This window comes from Grampus griseus (assembly GCF_964374135.1).
Source record: "Grampus griseus genome assembly, chromosome: 7".
In the NCBI taxonomy this organism is placed as follows: Eukaryota; Metazoa; Chordata; class Mammalia; order Artiodactyla; family Delphinidae; genus Grampus; species Grampus griseus.
Genome location: NC_139001.1, coordinates 12,732,888 through 12,754,164, shown reverse-complemented (window position 1 = coordinate 12,754,164; position 21,277 = coordinate 12,732,888). Strand labels below are relative to the sequence as shown.

The following is a 21,277-nucleotide window of genomic DNA, read 5'->3' as shown; positions in this document are numbered from 1 at the left end:
AAACTTTACCACCTTCATTTGACCCAGCACACTGTCCCATATTATTGGCTATGTGAAGTGAATATGTGAAAAGTACCTTAACAATTGTGTGTGTGTGTGTGTTTCCAGTGTGGGCCACTTTAATCAGAATTAGCTGTGAGACAATCCAGTGTAATGATAAGGGCACAGACTCTAGCGCTTGGTATATTTTGTCTTGAATTCCAATTCTAGTTCTGCCTTCTATTAGCAATATGATACTACACATATTAGTTAACCTTTTCAAGCCGCAATTTATCATCTAACAAATAGCAATAAGACATGCTTATATAGTTATTAAGCTCTAAAGAAATTGATATATGCTAAGTGCCAGTCGGGTGTCTGGTACATGGTTTACGTATAATAAATAATGCTATTATTACATTGTTGATGTTCTTATGATTACTACTTAGATCATGACAATCCTTCATTCCAAAGTCACTTGAGCAAAGGTGAATGTAGCTTGCTAACTTATTTTAGAACTTTTATAAAATCATTCAAGGGTGTTTTGAGATCATTCCTTGAGATCAATCAAGAATCTCAAGATATGAGACTTTATTAACTTTAGCCTACTATTTTTTCTTCAGTGACATTGTAGACACATATATTCTTTCAGCAAAACTCTTATAATTTTGGTTTTTGAAACCTATAGCTTTCAATAATTTAATCATACTTGTCTGATATACACATATATGCACAAATATACATACAAATACATACATATACACACAAATGTATGATCCATACTTTTTTTTTTTTTTTTTTTTTTTTTGCGGTGTGTGGGCCTCTCACTGTTGTGGCCTCTCCCGCTGCGGAGCACAGGCTCCGGACGCGCAGGCTCAGCGGCCATGGCTCACGGGTCCAGCCGCTCCGCGGCACGTGGGATCTTCCCGGACCGGGGCATGAACCCGTGTCCCCTGCATTGGCAGGTGGACTCTCAACCACTGCGCCACCAGGGAAGCCCTGATCCATACTTTTATACACACATACATACATATGTTTCTGACTATATATGAATTGTATGTATATGTATTCGTGTACACGTGTGTATGTGCATATGGTCAGCTCCCAGACAGCTTCAAAACAGACTTAGATTTTCTTTTAATGAAATGTAATGATAGATTTTCTTTTAATGAAATGTAATGATTCTTTTAAACATAATTGTTAAATATTTTCCAAAATGAAACACTTTAGAAGACTTTGATATAATATATTGCAACCTGGAAAACGATATTTGTCCAATATATGCATCATTTGAAGCTGGAGAATGAAACAGTATTTTTTTTTGTAAAAGACTGTTTGTGTGTATATATATGTGTATTCATATAGATTTATGTTTCAAGAAGATAATGATTACGCCAGGGTAATCTGAAGAGGAGAAGTAAAAGTTTTTCACTTAGACATCATTTTCCTTAAGGTAGAACTGATATACATATTCTAATGATTGACAGTTTTATACCAGCTACTACCTCATAAAATGAAATTAAAGTACAGAATTACTTACAGAATTTGAAATATGGCTTAACCACTATGATTGATAAATATGTGCTTGAACAATTGATTAGATATGTGAAATAAATAAAAGTAGATTCTCACCTCATGAAAAATTAAAAAGTAAAATTTGTCCTTTTATTGTTTTACCTTTTGTCTCATTTTTCTTATTAAATATATTTTTCTCTTCCTAAGCAATGTACTTTTAGCAACAAAGAAGAGTGTAAACAAATGAAGTAAAAGGTGAATTCATGAATACAATAAAACCATAAACTCTGAAAAACATAAAGAGTTATATTTGTAGGTTACCAAAAAGTCAGGAAATTTAAAGAACAGAAAAATGGAGAAATTTTGAAAAAATTAACTGCTTTTACTACATAAAAATTAGAAACACCTGTTAGTAATAACGTACATGACTAAAGTGTCAAACATTGGAAAGTAATAATATAAATAATGCATAAATACCCTAAATTTTAAAATATATAAATTAGTAAGTAAAACTACCCCTTTATTAGAAAAAAAGAATAAACTAAGGCTATGTGTCAACTCTTCTGTTTTTAAACATCTGTGAAATATCCAGACTCATTCAACTTTCTATTAATGAAAGTAAATTTTGAAATCAAAGGGTTCTTTTAGACATATAAAATGCAGACAAATTTCTTGCTTGTTTGTTTGCTTTTTTCTTTTGGTAACACAACTCAGTGCTAATAAAGATGTGGTATAAGTCCCATACTGCTATGGGAATGGAAAATAATTTAACTTTTCTGGAAGACAAATAGGCTGTGTCTGTATCAAGAGCCTTAAAATGTTTTGACCCTTTGACTTGAGAATTACTGTTTGAGTGGCTTCCTGAAGAAAAAAAAAATCATAAAATATTGAAACATTATTTACAGCATTTAAGAAATGAAAGCCAATCAAATGTGAGCAATTATAAAATGACTAAATAAAGATATTCATAATGAATAATTTGTTTTTTTTATCATGTCTTGAGAAAAGTATTTAAGACTCTAATAATGAGAAAAATTTGAGGATATAATAATGCTGTATAATCCCAAGTTTAAAAAAGGGTATTTTATACATACATAACATATCACAATATATATATACAATTTATGTGAGGAATTTACTACATTTTTTGTATGGTGGTATCACAGATAATTTTTACTTATGATGTTATTACCCATATTTTGTATAATAGGTATATTTTACTTTTATAATCAGAAAAATGTAGTGAAAAAGTTTACCTCTCAAACTAGTCACTTTGAAATATTATTTCAATGAAGCTTTAACTATTTAAAACATTGTGGGACTTCTGTGGGAGTACTAACTCAGGATTCTAGGGCTGCAAAAATGGTGTAAACAAGATCTGTGCTTTTCAGAAGTTCAGAATCTTGTGCAAAACTTGTAATAAACACATGCATTCATAGCATGGTGTAAGAGGTTGCTGATTTCAGTAATGAATGAATGAATGAGTAGATGGTACTCCAGAAATAAGCAAGCATGGCTGTCAGAGTCATAGAGGATCTCACAATGGATTCTTGCTGCATTTAGCTCAACTTTAAAAGCGTAAGTGGGATTTCACGGAAAAGATGAGGCCACAGGGAGGAAGAGAGTTCCAGAATGAGGAAACAGCTTGAGCTAAAAATGGGAGCAAGTAGTGTGCCTGTGGTCCCAGTTGAGTTTTGAGGAGTCAGTTATGACTGGCGTATGAAGTAAATGGCTGGGTAGAAAATATTAGCCAGAAAAGACAACTATGTTCTTAGTTAACATTAACTATGTTCTTTAGGTTAAAAAGGGAACCGTTGAGTTAATACGATTTTGTGGAGGCTTCTCAGGGAGCTCTTGGGCAGAAGTGTGGATGGTGGATGAGAAGTAGCCGATAAATGGAACCTTAGAGGCAATCTTAATAGTCCAGGTACTAGACCAGGAAAATGACTCTGGAAATGTAAAAGATGGTGACAGATTTGAGAAACATTTATGGAATAGCATTAACTGCCTTTTGGGCCATTTGAATGCAGTTGCCTGAGACCCACCTTACCTGGAACCTAGACTCAGAATCTCTAAGTATAATGCCTAAGAATTGATTTTAGCAAATTCCCAAGGGGAGATGGCCACATACTCAAGTTTAGGGAGCATCAGTCTGTCACTTAACCTGAGCCAAAGAGTCAAGGATTCTGAGACCCCAGAACTCAAATCCTTGAGACCCCAAGGATTCAAACACCCTAGAGTGTTTTCAGCCGTAGAACCCCCAGATTATGGCTCACATGGCAGGGAGGGCGGAGTTTAACGTTAGATGTCTTCTGTGGCTCAAAAATCTCAGGAAGGGCTTCCCTGGTGGCGCAGTGGTTGAGAGTCTGCCTGCCGATGCAGGGGACATGGGTTCGTGCCCGGGTCCGGGAAGATCCCACATGCCGCGGAGCGGCTGGGCCCGTGAGCCATGGCCGCTGAGCCTGCGCGTCCGGAGCCTGTGCTCCGCAAACGGGAGAGGCCACAACAGTGAGAGGCCCGCGTACCAAAAAAAAAAAAAAAAAAAAAAAAATCCCAGGAAATATACTCTTTAACCTTGTACAATTTGGGATATTATTGGATTCAACTGAGCCAAAGTGAAATCAAATTATTCAATAAATCAAAGATTTCCAAAGCCCCTTTCCTGAAGACACAGAGAGAGCATTGCTCTTCTAGTTATCCATTTGTTTATTTATTCGTTCCTTGCATGAGTATTTATGACACATTTCCTTGTGCTAAAGGATAAGGATGTAAGTATTAACCATAGAGCCCCTCCTTATCTTCAAAGAACTCACAGTCTACTAGGGATAGAGGAGCCTATATTTTTGTGTCCACCATGAAGTAGATGCTAAATCATTACATGCAATTCTCCCAGCAAACCTGAGGTCTTATTATTTTCATATTACAGATAAAGAACCAAGGTCTCAGGAAGATTATATGACTTGTCCCAGACCTCACAACTAATAAGTGGTAAAACCAGGCCATGATATCCATTTTATCCACCTTATTCTGTCCCCTAAGAAGGAAATCAAACGTGCACACAAAAATAGGATTATTGTTATTACAGACGGATGTGCAGTGTACTGGCAGAACTTGGAAACAGGTATAATTGCCACTGTTGAGCAGAGTAGTTCAGACCAGCCTCTGTCCTTGAAAGTGACTTGTGACCTGGGTCTTGATTATAGGACATCACTCTAAAACTGAAGAGTTAGGTGTTTTCCTCATTTTGCAGGCAGAGAAAAATGAGCAATCTATATTCACTTGAAACTCTACTTATAGCCATGCAATTGTAAGGTTTATTAACTTACAATTTTAATCTTTATGATGAGTGATTTTTACATAATTGATCATATAAACAAGCACAGATACCTAAAAACAAATATATGGCTTAAAATACCAACATGTGATGTTTCTTATAGTTGATCAGAGATTGTATACTGAGGCAGATCTTCAGATCTAGAAAAAGAAGGATGAGGGCTGTATACCCATGATGTCTCATTCAAAAGCAGCTCTGAAATCAAGACATGGTTCTCATTTTAATAATATATCTGTATCTCAAAGCTAAATTTAGACCACCTGAAATAAACACTGCAGTTTCAGTACATACCTCAGGTGTATATCTGCCTAATAATTCTTTCACAAAAATACGTTCTAAATCAACACTGCTGATAAATGAGGGAGGATTACAAAGGAATAATTAAAAAAAAACAATCAATAGATCAGAGTTAAAGATGAAAAAAACATAGGCAAAAAACTATGAAAAATGCTAAAGTTATCCCAAGGGTGCAATTATTTCAAATACTGTCATAAAAGTTTAAAAGCTAGGAACATTTCAGACATAATATTTAATTCTCATAATATCTCAAGCAAGAAAACCAGATAAGTAGCTTGTACAACATCACCAAAGTGAGATTAAAAGCCAGGATCTTTTCCAGGCCCATGGAACTGATAAGTCCCTGCTTTTTTCATTTTGTCAACTTATGTTATCTTTTTTTAAAAAAATATTGCACATTTATATTATCTTTTTTTTGTTTTGCACACTTACATTATGTAGTTTTTAACTTTTGATATTTCACCCTTTTCTGTTGAATTAGCTTCATTCCGGCCTTCATGAAAAAAGAAAAAAATTCATTTAGTGTGGAAGCATCTTCCTGACCTTGAATTTGTAATTTTCAAAGTAGAATAAATGGTATTTATGTCATTGTAAAGTCACATGGATTATTTGACTGTACCTTTTAATATTTACCATAGAAAATACTGTGATGTTGGGTCACCTCTATATGCTTTCAATTATTTTACACAAATACATAGAAAGAGAGAGGTAGATGCATACAGAGATATATAGAGTATGTCTTCCTCATTCAAAGCAAAAGACATTTTTTTCTTATAATGTATAATGATCAAGGAACATGGATTTGAGCACTTGTTATTTGATAACTAAGTAAAAAAAAATTAGTGAATTTGCTGACAAGTGCAGATAATTATAACCCTTCCATCTCTGTGTTATGTCAATTTCAAAAGGTTTATTGAGGGCTTATGTCGTTGCCTATGCTATGCAAAGCTGACCTTTTCTTTCCAAAATATAGTTGGAAAAAAAGAAAAGAAATATAATTCACTAACATTATTTTTTAAAAAGTTCTCGAAGCAACTTTTATATTGAAGTTGAATCAACACTGTTACCTAGCACAGACAAGCAAATAGCCACTGCAGGGTTATTAAAAGAAAAGGTTGACCTTATATTGAATCTCTTATTTAGAGGATTTAAACCAGATTATCCACTTTATTTCTTTAATTCCAACATGCCTCTTCTTTCTTATGATGATGAAATTGTAAAAATGTGCCCAAATAATTTCTCTAAACTAATTGTCAGAGCTGATTTAAAATCTAAAAGTCTCATCCTTTATGATTCATCTAATGGGCCAAACTTGATATGAAAAATATTGTAAGTATATATGAATCGATGCTCTTGATTTTGTTTTATAGCCTTTATAGTCCTAATATTGATATTACCCTTTTGGGTCTTCTATCGGGCATCTTTTATTTTAAGGGTTAATTGCCTATTTACCTAGGAAGTTAGCAACCTTTTTCTTTAAAGGGCCAGACAATAACTATTTCAGGCTTTACAGGCCATGTGGTATCTGTCCCAATGACTGAACTCTACTTGATAGCGTGAAAGCAGCTGTAGTTAATCCATGGACACATGGGCATGTCTGTATGCCAGGTAAAACTTTATATATGCTGACATGTGAATTTCATATAATTTTCACCTGTCATGGAATATTCTTCTTTTGTTTATTTTTCAACTATTTAAAAGCTTAAAACAAAAATTCTTGTTTATGGGCTGTACTAAAACAGGCAATGGACTTTATTTGAGAAGTGTATTATAGTTTGCCAACCCCTGTCCGTTTTCCTGAAGATATATGTAAACAAGGCATGATGCTTACGTGTTCATTCTTTATGTACATTTTGTGAGTAAAGAATCAATCTCTTTACCCACTAAATGAGAGAGGAAGAACGTTTTCAATGAGAGCAGTAACACCTCTGTCTGACCTGTGACTCCTAAGGACAGGGACAGCAGAGGTGAAAGTGACTTGCTTCCTCCTGTAATTCCTGAAGACGTTGCTCGCCTTTCTCAAATCACACCAGCTGGCCTTCACGCCTGCTCTTCCTTGATGCCCCACTAATGCTATCCATGCTCTCCTGGAGAAATTTTCTTCAGGGCAAAGGGAAAGTTCAGAGAACTCTGGTAACTCTAGCTTTCTTTTCAGCCAGACTAAAGCTTGTACTCCTCACACTGGAAATGATGATTTCTTTTTTTTTTTAATTAATTTTTATTGGAGTGTGGTTGATTTACAATGTTGTGTTAGTTTCTGCTGTACAGCAAAATGAATCAGTTATACATATACATCTATCCACTCTTTTTAAGATTCTTTTCCCATATAGGTCATTACAGAGTTGGAAATGATGACTTCTCATAAAATGGGCTACCCAGGTGGCAGAAATTGGGACAGAGAGAGCAACGTGCAACTGATAGATATTTTTTCCCCCAAAAGCTTCTGAAAATTAGTTTTGGTATTGTGTCTATTGTTTAAGAAATTAAATTTGATCCTCAAATCTTCAGGCTCACAGCTAAACTTAATTCCAAAGCCAGTATCACACCTGCTAAAAATTTTTGATGGATTTTTTTTTTACATGCTTACTCATGAGGCATCAAAATCAAAATCAATAGGGATAGGCATGCTTGTATCAGTTTTACTCTCATATCATTTTTAATATTGAAATTCTCCATGTGCTTATTGCAGAGTATTCTTTTCTCTTATGGTTTACATACTTTGAAAAATTGAATACTTTAAATAAACATTATGAAGATTTATTATTGGACAGTCTCACTATTCTTTTGTTTCTTGGATGAAGTATACTCAATATCAGGAAGTACTTCGATTATTTTTTAGAGAAAGTAATGATTGAAGTGAATTACGACTCCTCATTTATGTTATTCCCGATGCATTGAAAGCTCCATAGATAAGATCATGAATGATGTATGGGACTTTACATTTTTTCAGTTCCAAATATGCATACTATATATAAGGTATATTCAAGTGTACATACTATGTATATAGGAATTATGTACATATATATACATATGTACTGTATATAGGAAGTACATACAAGTTCAGAGAGATACATGACTTTTCAAGGTCACACAACAATCAAGAGCCCAATCAAGTCATCTAACTCTTCCTTTATACCATGTTGCTTCCATCTAAAGAATGAAAGGTACAGTTACTTATTCTTTGGAAAGAATATGGTCCCATCACGTTATTTTTAAAGATATATATATTTTTGAATTTTAGAGTAGTTTTAAATTTACAGAAAAACTGCAAAGAATACAGTGTTCCTGTATACCCCACACCCAGTTTCCTCTATTGTTAATATCTTACATTATAATGGTGTTTTTGTCACGACTAATGAATCACTATCGATACATTATTATTAAAACACGTACCTTATTTGAATTTCCTTAGTTTTTATCAATCAGTTTCAGGATTTCTTCCAGTGTACCACATTAATTAATTTCAGTCATCATGTCTCCTTGACCTTCTCTAGACTGTGATGGTTTCTCAGACTTTCCTTATTTTGTATGACCTTGCCAGTTTTGAGGATTACTGGACTGTTGTTTGTTTGTTTGTTTTTTTGCGGTACGCGGGCCTCTCACTGTTGTGGCCTCTCCCGTTGCGGAGCACAGGCTCCGGACGCGCAGGCTCAGCGGCCATGGCTCACGGGCCCAGCCGCTCCGCGGCATGTGGGATCTTCTCGGACCAGGGCACGAACCCATGTCCCCTGCATCGGCAGGCGGACTCTCAACCACGGCGCCACCAGGGAAGCCCTGGACTGGTATTTTGTACAATGGCTCTCAGTTTGGGTTTATCTGGTGTTTTTCTCATGGTTAGGCTAAGTTATGGTTTGGAGGAGGAAAACCACAGAGCTAAAGTGCCCTTCTTATCACATCATATCAAAGGTGCGTACTGTCAACATCACTTATTACTGCTGATCACCAGGTGTGGCGCAGGTAGTGTTTGACAGGTTTCTTCATGTAAAGTTCCTCTCCTCCTCCTTTCTAGAGTGTACTCTTTGGAAAGAAGTCCTGTGTATAGCCTGCACTTAAGGAATGGTGATTTATGTCTCACCTCCTTGCGGAGGAGCTTCACTTCATTTTTATCTCCATGAAATTAGCCAAGAATATTGCCTCCACTGAATCTTGTTAATAGGAGAATCTTGTCCGAGATATATGTGTGTTCATATTAATTGAACAATTGTCTTCCAATGCATACTTAACTTGCTTGTGTATTTTTTCTTTCCTTCATGGTTCATGCAATAAGTGCATATGGATTAAAGATGAGAAACAGGACACTTGATTAAATAACTAAACTGGAAGAGTTTATTTACTGGGCTTAGTTTCAAATTAGTTGTAAATTGACTCACAGAGTTCTTTCAACTACAGGGTGAAGTGGAATGGAATTTTACAGCTAAATTTAAACTAGATACGAAGAATCTGATGATAGACAAAAAATGGGAAAGTCTAGATATCTTTTATGGGTAGTAGTCTTAACACACTTCATATAATGGCTAAACATGCTGTTTGTTATGTCTAAAATAATGAATTAAAGCATAACATCTTCCTATCAGAATGAAATAATTTTTGACACATTTTAGGGGGGAGGGATTGGCTATGTCAATAGGCATGGAAGTAACACTGAGTTTATTTTGGGGAATTAAAAACAATGTGTACCCTCCAGAAAGAAATATTCAAAAACATGCGTTATTTAAAAGTAAATATGAAAAGCAGACTTATCTTCCCCCAAATGAATCTCATTCTTCCTTCATTCATATCATTGTAACATAATAATAATTTGGGGGCGGGGTATTTTAAATGAGAAAAAAAGTTTGATAGATTTTACGTGAGAAGATTCTACAGCAGACTTGACAGACTTGTTAAACTTTTTAAAATTAAAAAATTAATTTTCTATCTTCTAACAACCTGTATTTGAATTCTCTTAGAATACCTCACCCTCTTTCACATATTGGGCAATGCTTTCTCATGGAATTTTTACTGACTATATAATTGACCCCCAAAAGAAGATAGTTCAATATTGCAGTCAGTCTGAAAAACAAGGTTGATTTTCTTCTACTAATATTTTGAACCATTATATCTCAATGAAAGGGATATATAACTATTCTAAAATGAAAATGTAAAGAATGTGAAAAACCATATCTCTTTCTTCTTAAATTCCTATTCCTTAGATTTTTAAAGAATGGATTTTTTCTTAGTAAATTGGCATATATAGCATAAACTAGTAATTGACTGAAAACACATACTTATTCTAGACAATGTAATGCATTTATGAACTGTAATGACAACTATGAAATAAAATGTAATATAATGAAATATATTGGTGACACTGTTGTCAGAGCAATCCAGGAAAATTATTATTTTGCAGTTACATATACTGATTCACACCCTAAAAATATTAAAGGAAATTAAGTAATAAGTGATTTAATGTTTGTGTGGACCATGAAAATATTGAAGTGATGCTGTAAATATCTTACCTTAAAGACTGGAGGTTTTGCGATTTCCTTGAGATGTGTAAAATCCAGTGAGATTTTACTAAGGAGAAAATTATCTTGAGAGTTTTCTGAGATGCAACAAAAACTGTTGTTCAATGACAGTGGCTTCAATTCATTCCTAAAACATTTACTGAAAGCTGAATGACTCTGTTCTGTATGCTGGGGCTACTGTGTTGGATGCGATTGGGGGCCGGCCCTCTGGGAATTCTGTGTTATAAATTCCATTTATAACAGTTTATAGTCACTCAATAAATTTTGCTTGTCTTTCCACCAAAATAGAGTTATTGTATTTTTATTGCTTAGATTATCATGTTAGAAAATACTAATAAATCTTTTGAAAAATTTTCAAGCTACTTTGGCAATCTCCTGTTAGGACAAAACTCTGTTGGTTGTTGTCCTAGAACTTCACTTAAAAAGTGAACAGCCATGGCCAGGGCCTGGGCTAAGGGCTAGAGGACACCAAAAGGTATCAAACACAGCCCATCCTTTCAAGAAACTTTGTGTCAAGTTAAGCTCATTACATACAAGATATTTATCTAAGAGTATAATCTTCTGGAATCCAAGTCCAAGTCATTGATTTTGATTTATTTGATAAACAATTTTTATTCACTCATAAAGCTGTAAATATATTTGCATTTTTGAGTAGCATCTGGAAATTGTGGTACATACAATAATAACTCTTATTATAATTTCTATATAATATTCAGGAGATGGAGTTTGCTGTAGTAGCAAGATGATTTACTTTGGAGTCAGGCAGATCTGAGTTTGATATAGACCTGTATCACAGCCAATAACCTATGACTTTGATCTAGTTCCTTAAACTTTCTGGGACTCAGCTTTCTCACTTGTAGTGTGTAGCTAAATCCTAACTTTCAGTATGGTTGGGAGGATTTAACATAACATATACAGAGTTCTTCGCACATGCTTGGCAAAGAGCAGGTATGGAAAACCGCTGCTGGGTATTTGTCAGTGTTAGAATAGTAATTCTTGGGCAATGTTTCACTGTTTTAAAAATGACTTCACCTTCATTATCCAATCTAATTTTCATACTAACTTCTGAAATTAAGATATTATCCATTCAGTTATTCATGTAAAGAAACCAAGAAATGGAAGTGACCAGTGGAAATCTGACACAGCCCGAATTTGAATCTTTGATTTCTAGCTCAAGGTCCTGCCCTCTCCATAAAGAATTAAGAATTGTGAGAATTCAGTTTTTCCTTGTTCACACCAAAGCCTACCTGCCTGGTTTGGACAAGATATGTAAATTCTTGAAGTCTTAGCTTCCTCGCCTGTACATTGAAGGCATTGTACTGATATATCTTCCCAATCCTTTCCAGTTTTGCACGCACTATGAGAGTCAGTAGAGTGTAGTTGTTAAGATACAGGTGTTGGAGATAAACTCTTGGATTCAAATCCTGGCTCTGTAAGCTTAGGCAAATGACTAAATCTCGTCAAGTCTCATTTTACTCATCATTATGGGTTAATAAATAGTACTTCAGGGCATCATCTTTGTGAGGAATAAATGCATTATACTATGCAAAATACGAAGAAAGGGATCTGGTATAGAATAAGTGTTATACATATAAGGTTTTGCTGATTATTTCCTAAAATTGTGCCATCAGGTTTAGTGACTCCAAGTGAGCCATTTGAACTCTTTAAGTCAGAGGAGATTTGCTTAAACAATTAAGTGAAAGCATCACCATCCTGGATTCTTGGCCCAATCACACTGCTGTTCTTGTGACACTGACTCAACTCGCTGGCTCTGTTCTAAAGAACAGTTATTGGTGGACATAGCCACATACACCTGGGAGCAGTGTTTACCTGTCCAGAAATAGATGTATGTGTATCAATATATAGTCAGCACTGAATCTTCTCCTGGTACCCAACCGAACTGATGAATCTATTTCTTTGAAGTTCTGGAACTATTCGGGATCTGGGTCAGTATGATTGCAGAAGCCAACGATTCTAATTAGACATTTGCTGAAGCCCCAAAAAGTATAGCAAAACTGCTTTGCAAAATAATTATTTAAGCATATAAATTCCAAGCATTAGATGCAAATTAAAACTCATTTTGGTAGAAGAATAATTAAAAGTCTTAATTCTATATGTTATTTGTAAACAAACGCAAGTTTTATTTTACTAATAAAATTGTTCATTAAAATCCTTAAGACATATCACATTCATATTAGATCTCACTGAAAAGTAATTCTAATAATTGAACTTAGACATATTAAGATGCATACGACGATGGAGTCAACATAAAAGTAATAGCTAAATTTTTGGCAAATTGCTTAAAAATTTTTTAAAAAGGTTTTATTTCCATAGTATGGACTTTTAGAACATATTGGTAAACTATTCTTCCCTAAATTATTGTTTAATAATATTACAATATTTAATAATTTAAGTACAAATTTTATTTACAGTTTCCATGCTTTAATTTTGCTTTGTAAGAATTTCAAAAATATAGAAACAGCTGACATTTTTCGAAACAACTACTAGCACAGTGGAAAAAAAACCTGCTTTCATTCCATTTTTTTTTTTCTGTATTCACTCTTTTTTGCTAGGTGGCATGCATGCAGTGGTTTCATGGAGACCATACAATGCTTGAGATGATTGAGAAAAAACGTTGCTTGTGCAAGGAAATAAAAGCTAGACAGAAAACGGAAAAGGGCCTTTGCAAACAGGATAGCATGCCTATCCTACCCAGCTGGAAGAAGAATGCAGGTACAAAGAAGTACAGCCCTCCACCCTATTCTAAACAGCAAACGGTATTCTGGGACACTGCCATATGACTGTGTGCAGGATGGCGTGAGCTCCACATTATTTAGCACGAAGAGGGAGGTCGACTCGGTCATGTGATAAGTAACTGTTACATATCGTCTCAGTCAAAATGGAATGCCAGTGGTTCCCTGGAAAACCCATGGGAAGCTGTGCCTATTCGTGGCTAGTTCAAGATAAAATCCATATTTCCTTGCATTTAAGGCACACTTATTTATCATGGATTATTTTGAATCCAGAAGATATTAAGATGTAAATATTTTACTAGTTTATGGATGACACCTGAAATAATACACATTATACGTATATAAATGATAGAAATATCAAGAGTTTTACTATATGATACAATTTCTGTATTAACTGGTTTGTTATCTCTTTTATATGTCCCTTGATGCCTTTGATTATTAATTTTTGCATTTAAAATGTTTCTTTCTGCCCACCTTTTGTTTCTGTACACGAGCTCACAGATAGGTTATGTTCAATCACACAATATATGATCTGGTGCTAGCAATGTAGAAGTTGAATATCATATTCATTAGGAACATCTGTTGCTTTGTACGTTTTTAAGGGTTTGACAGGAAACGAATGCCAATGTGATGCTGAATTTGGACGTCCACATTACATCAACACCAATATTTTTGCTACATTGGCTTTATAAGAATTTCTCTCCAGTATCATCTTGTTTATACTAAGCAATGGTTAGTCAGACTCCAGAGAAAGTTAATAGGATATATTTGGACATCCCAGCAGAAAACATTTCCTTCAGAAATGACTTTAGGGACACATGTCCTTCCATCATTGATTTGATTGGAGGAGACCAGGGTTCACTGTGATAATGGAAGGAACAAGGAATCAAAGGTTAAACAGCACAACTGCTTTCAAGAGGGTGGGACCAGTGGCATTAGAGCCACTGCTATCACTATTTTTGAGTAACTTTTCATGTGTATGTTTGTTTCCCCTAGAAAATGACCAATATACATTCAACCAGATGAGTTTACATGTTTTAGTATACTAAAATGCCAATCTTTCTCAAAATTTAGGTTCACAAATGGAGTAGTAGTTCATGTTAATTTTTCAAATTAGTTATTACCATATTTTGGGGGTGTAATCTTCTGTGCATGTTCATCATACCCATTCTTACTGATGATGACACCATGACCAAAGAATTATGACCAATTGTTTATCTTATTTTGTTTCAAGGAAGAAACAGGAAATGCAGGGGATGGGAGATGGGGTGGATTCAATTTTATGTGGTGGTAAAATTTAAGTTAAATAAATCATATATATCTTTTAAGAGTAACTTGTTAGTTGACTATAAATATCCCCACGGATGAATAAAAAGGAAACTATCACATATATTTTGTATATTTAAATTACTATTTATGCTTCCTAAAATGGACAGTATGTGATTCTTCTTTAACAATCAATTTAGTATTATATTTCTGAGAGAAAAGGTACGTGTTTGAAGTTATTGTCATCGTGGTTTTCCTTGTAAGGGTTTTGACAGCAATAGTACAATGCTGCTCAATATAACCAAATATAACAGGAGGTAGGGAATTTTTGTAATCTATATTGCTAAGGAGCTAGTAATGCTTTAACAGTAATAGTTTCTTTCGAGCCTTTGAAATGTTATAAAATAATTTTTTAATATTTTATAATTAATGTATATTTTGATGTCCTACTAGAATTCTGAAAGAATAAGGAAAATAAGGTAAGTGGGAGCATGTATATCTGTTATGTGTGCCTGTGTACACGTGAATGAGTACTCAGTGGGGGAACTGTGTACACTAAATGCTTATTGAAGTTTTAGTTTTGCTTGTATCACCGAGGTGGTAAAAAAAAAAAAAAGAGCAGAGTCACAAGTACAGGAAATCACGGAGAGATCTTAAGTAGCTTAAATAAATCCTGCTGCCATGTTTCACCAGTTATAGATTATGGTTCAAATCCAACAATCAATGGAGTACAAATCTAGGAGTGATGAAAATGTGTTAAGGTAAAATCATAATTGAAATAAAATGTGTTTATGAGCCAAGTTGTTATCCTCATTTAAGTTATTATGACCACATATGCTCAAGCCAATGAATCAGATATATATGTCATCAATTCTCAGCATCTTTATGATGATCTTGATATATATATATATATATATATATATATATATCTCAGACTCAATATGATAATGATTAGATAATTCCCTTGAAATTTATATTTTGGTAATAAATGCAAGTGTGTTTTTCAAATGCCAATCTTTCCCATATCTATCTGAATTAGACAGAAGATACTTTTTAGTGCTGGCCACTTGTCAAGAAGGAAACAGAGTCACTAAAATGATTTGTGTTGGATTCAGCCATTTCCATTTGTTCTGCCAAACTCATACTGCTGCCAGGTTTCATACACTCCTTTTCAAGCAAGTTATTTTCTGAGAAGGTAACCTGTTTGAAAATCTGACCTTAGGCAACCATTTCCACTTATTTTCTCCAAATCTTGCTTTCCATGGGAAGTTATGGAAAGATCTGATATTTGACTCAAGAAATGATATTCTATACCTATAAGACTGTCCATTGTGGTTTATTTAGTCTATGTGGCAATAGCCATTCTATGATTAATTTCCTTTTTGTGTAGCATTTCTTTATGTGGAGAAAAAAGAGGTCATTAGGACAGAAAGAAAAATAAAGTTACTCTCTAGTGGCAACTAATTAGGACACTTCATCCTGTAAATTTGGTCAGATGATCAAAAGTTCCACCTGCACCCAGAACACTATGGAATGATAAAGCTCATAATTTTTTAGCAGTGTCAAAGAACAAATCATATCATTGCATGGTTATCAAGTTGAAAGAGCTCAGACCTATAAAAATTATCTTTTCACAGCAAATTTTATAGAAACAGAATTTTATTGGCTGACAGCAAGATGCTTTTATATGTGAAAACTTCTTAGAAGAGACACAATTGTTTTAGAATTGATGGAAGGGAAAAAGCAAATCCTGCTTTTCTGTCTCAGAGCCAGCATCTTCTGAGGTATAACAGGAGTTCTTTATATAAATGTTGCCAAACTTTCCCTTGTGTTTATGGAGTGGAAGCAAGTTTGGAGTGGAAAGTGATTGATTTGTGTAAAGGTTAATGTCACCCATAAAAAATAGTCGTGAAAGTGAAACAAAACAAAACATTAAGAGGTTAAAATGTGTAGTTAAGAATACACACACTCACATACATGGTAATTAAATGGATACAAGCAGATACAACTTCACTTTTCAAAACAGTGACATCGGGACTTCAGAGACCCCAAGGTTCCACATAGTTTTCTTTGAATGCTTCCGGAGAGTAGAGAAACATTTTTCTTACTACCTTTTCCTTAGGCCTCACCCTTATATCCAAGGTAGTTTGACTCTTAAGAGCAAGTTGGGTGATCAAATTAATAAAACTAAACGACCCTATTGTTTCATTGTTTTAATTAAATAAGACATCAGAACAATGCACATACAATGCAATTTCAATATTACTTATATGTTAAGGTGAATCGCTTGCCTCAAATACAAAAGAACTTGTAAGCTAATCATGGCTACCTATAAAATGAAGGAAAAATTCCTGTGATTTAAGTAGCAAGTAATCTGAGATGAGAGAGAATTCACCCTTGCAAAGAAGTAGAAGTTGAATAGAATAGCAATTCACAATTCATTGTGTCCCAGACTTAAACTGAAGTGAAAGAAAAATAATACCTATGTACTTAAGATTAACTGGCTAAATCTTCCTTGTAAGGGAAAATAGATATCTAACTCTAGAATGTGAACAATTTGTTTTTAATCCATTATTCATTTAACAGTTCATTATTGAGCAACTTATATATCAGCTATTTTAAAACATTTCTGAAGCATTTGGCATTAAGCCTTCAAAAAGATGTGGTCCCTGCCTTCAAAGAGCTTTATTATGCAATCATTAATATTTTCAAAACAAAGCTTTTAGGAAGATATACAGTATCACATACGTTTGACATCTCTTATGTGTTTATATATGGTACTCTTTTTTTCAGATCAAGTGTATAGTCAAAATAAAATGCTAAACATATTAAAGTTGATGTCTAAGTATAAAATATGTTTATGTGTAAGCCTCTATATGTACACATAGGATATGTACTGCTGTCTATATAAATCAGTAAAAGGATAACAAGTTTTTCCATGTTGGACTTTGAACATTGTGGCTTGGGGTTTGGATTGATTTAAAACCCTTTGATATTTGGGTCAATTACACTGTAGCAAAATGTGTGTAATCTGGGAAAAATGTCTCATAATATTTCCCTTTAAATGTTACAAAGGTTCAAATTTAAGGGAAAACATCTTTACAGAAATATCGTTGCATCTATCTCAACTAAACCTGTATGAAATCCTTTTGAAGTTTTCAATTGTTCCCAAATATGACCGGGTTTGCCCACCCTCAAAGCATCTACATTTACACATGTATACACCCACATACAGTATACATACTGTATATAATATATATGAAAATGTTTAGTATGCACTTCTTTTGTTTGAAACTCCTTCAGTTAACATTTATAGTGTAGCAATTTGTGTCAAGTGCACTGTGATTATAAAAAACAAAGCACAGTAAAGTCACAGGTCTTGTTATCTTGCACTAAAAATGTGTTCACGTATTTAGCAATTGTATGTTTACTTTCTTGTTCTTTTCAAGAAATGGAAACAAATAGCTATTGAGAAAATGATATCAAATAATATGTTTTTTAGTGGTAATGGCACTACATTTTTAAAAGACAGGGTTTTTAAAAGAAACCATTTAACATCCATTCCAACATCACGTTTACTGTATTTAAAAATCTGAATGTCGTATTGCATTTTTCATTACTCATTAAAAATGTCAGGTATGTGCCTGAAAAGTTGTGCAAATGAGCATTAGATAACAGATTTCTCTACTAATGTGTTGTTAGCCATTTCTATATACATAATAATATAAACACTGATGTTTTAATTTCTTTTAATTTTTGTACTTGATTTTTTCAGGTAACATGTAATTATAAATGTACTTTGATACTCCTGAAGTAACCAGATATTGTTTTAAAACAAATTGTTTTCTTTAGTGCATTGGCAATATTTTGCAATACTTTTGTGCTTATTTATTTGTGTTCCCGTGTAATTATAATAAAAGCAATAGTTTAAATTAGTTGACTTTGTCGTTGCTGGTATTTATTCATCAAGAAACAAGATGGGTAACATCTCCTTTAAAGAAAAGTGAGCACATTTTTCCACGTTTCCATTTGCCTATGAGATTGTATGTATGGTGGAAGATTGGTGGCTGTGAGTAGTTTGAAGACCTAGATTTTACAACTTAGTTATGTGACCCTCAATCGTCCTCAATCACCGCTCGGCTTCTGCTTCAAATAGGTGATCCACTAAGTAAGAGGAAACTTGACATTTTTCTTTTGTATGCACCTAATTCCAATTAAATGACTCAGTGTGTATCTAAAGTGTGCTGGAGGCATTAAAGAAAAAAAAAATCCAGCAATCCTAGACTGGTGTACATAGACAAGATATTTATTATTTCTACTTCTAGAATTAATCTGGTTTAACTAGGGAGCAAGTCAGTATGCTAATGTTTACTGGGGCCTTGGTAACTAAAATGTCATTGAACACCTGAAATATACAAGACAAGGTTCTGGATCTCAGAAAGCTTAACAAAAAAAGTGCTTTTGTGGGACTTCCCTGGTGGTCCAGCCGTTAAGAATTTGCCTTCTAGTGCAGGGGTTGCGGGTTTGATCCCTGATCAGGGAGCTAAGATCCCACATGCCTTGTGGCCAAAAAACCAAAACATAAAACAGAAGCAATATTGTAACAAATTCAATAAAAACTTTAAAAATGGTCCACATCAAAAATAAAAGTGCATTTGTAATAAAGCAACCCCCTTTAATAGTTTCTAATGGCAACTTTATCAGCCACTTACATCTTCTCCCATATGTCCAGTTTCAGTGTAATTTGTTATACTTTCATAATTCCTCACAAATTCTTTTCATGTTCATTCTTTATTTTTAAGATTTTTTTTTTGATGTGGGCCATTTTTTTCAAAGTCTTTATTGAATTTTTTACAATATTGCTTCTGTTTTATGTTTTTGGCCCCGAGGCACATGGGATCTTAGCTCCCTGACCAGGGATCGAACCTGCGCCCCCTGCATTGGAAGGCGAAGTCTTAACCACTGGACCACCAGGGAAGTCCCTCACGTTCATTCTTAAAAGGAATCCAATTCATTCCTACTCTTTAGTTCCACTTCTCCAGCTACTCAAATGCTGTGTGCACCCTATGCCTCTTGGTTGAACAAGAAATAACTAATCATACTTTCCATTATCAACACTTTAACTTCCATACATCTCAGTTCATGACAAGAGGTGCCCCATATTCTAAAATGTCTCTTCTCTTCTCCCAGCTCTCACTAAGACGCATTGTTTCCAGTGCTCTCACAGTCTAATTAATTACGTTAATGCTAAGATGTGAATGACTGACAAAACAAAGTCCATCCTCCTATGGCTATTTGCATTGAAGAAAATTCTTAGTAACATGCACCAGGGACTATCTATTACTAGCATGTCGGGCAATGTGACAAACTGGGAGGTTAGAAGAGAAGTTTATAGAAAACTTTGCACATTATCACCTCAAATCGCATCCTCTAGAGCAGTGGTTCTCAAACTTTGTTGCACAGAAGAATCATGTGGGCTCTTTCTAAAAACTCCCACTGTCCATAAAGCATCTGGGGGTAGTACACAGGCTTCAGTAGTTTCTAAAATGCCCCAATCATTCCAATACGTGGCCAAAATTGAGAATTAGAGCAGTGCTTCTTAAACTTTAATGTGTGTGCTTATCACCTGGGGATCTTGTGAACCTTTAGTAGAGTCTGAGATTGGCATCTCCAGCAGGATCCCAGGAAATGCTGATGCTGCCTGCCTGTAGACCATCCATTGAGCAAAAACTACTAGGCAACTTCCTTCTCTGCCTATTTTTAGGGAGCCTTTGATACCATACGCTAGAGCACTGCTGCTCACAGTGTGCTTCACAGATAGACAGCACCATGCTGGGACTTGTTAGAAATGCAAAATCTTGGGCTCCATCCGAGATGTATCTTTGGAGCTGAGACTCATGAATCTCGGTTATGAGACTCATAGATCTGCTTTAGCAAGCTATCCAGATGATTCTTATGCCCAGTGAAGTTTCAGAAGCATTGCCCTGGACCAGTGTGGTTTCAACAATGGCAGCACATTACATTCATCTCAGGAGATTTTTGTTTACTACTGATACCTGGGCTTTACTCCCACAGATTCTGATTTTATCAGCCTGGGGTCAGGCTGGACAACTTTTCCTTCTCTTCCTCCCCTTTATCCTTTCTTCTTCCTTTCCCAGAACTTCCCAGGTGATTAGAATAGGAAGCCGGTACTGAGAAAGCTATATTAAAGAATCAACTCTGTCCCACACACTGGAAATTTTGTCACATTTCCCAGAAACAGCATTTTATCCACAGGACCAAATACAAAGTTTGGTCATGTCATACCTCTCCTCATCAAAGTTAGTTATAAGTACCTTATGGCAAAGAGTGCTGCAGGAAGAAAGTTCCAGTTTTGGGTTCAATCATTTCCCTATGACTGGGTGCCTATCTGCCATCTGAGGAAATCAATGGTCTATGAGGTCACGGTTACATTATTTTAAAAAACTATTCTGAATATTGCCTAGAAATTAGTGTCCAGGTGCTACTCAGAATCTTCATTTTTGATAATAGTTTCGGAGTCTATCAGATTTCCTCCCAGTTGGCAGTGGTGCACACCCCTCAAGCATCCACTCCCACCCCCCAACACACACACAAACACACGTGCTTGA

The 21,277-nt window shown here is 34.8% G+C and overlaps 1 protein-coding gene across 1 annotated transcript in view; it reads left to right on the top strand.

The window, feature by feature from the left end:
- NYAP2 (neuronal tyrosine-phosphorylated phosphoinositide-3-kinase adaptor 2) overlaps window positions 1–13,430 on the top strand; it is a gene marked incomplete at both ends in the record, with an annotated part of 254,889 nt that extends 241,459 nt beyond the window's left edge. The window contains one exon of the mRNA XM_082658329.1: window positions 13,203–13,430. Coding sequence (XP_082514455.1) covers window positions 13,203–13,430 — 228 coding nt within the window. The remainder of the gene's footprint in view (window positions 1–13,202) is intronic.
- Between the last annotated feature and the right edge of the window lie 7,847 nt (window positions 13,431–21,277).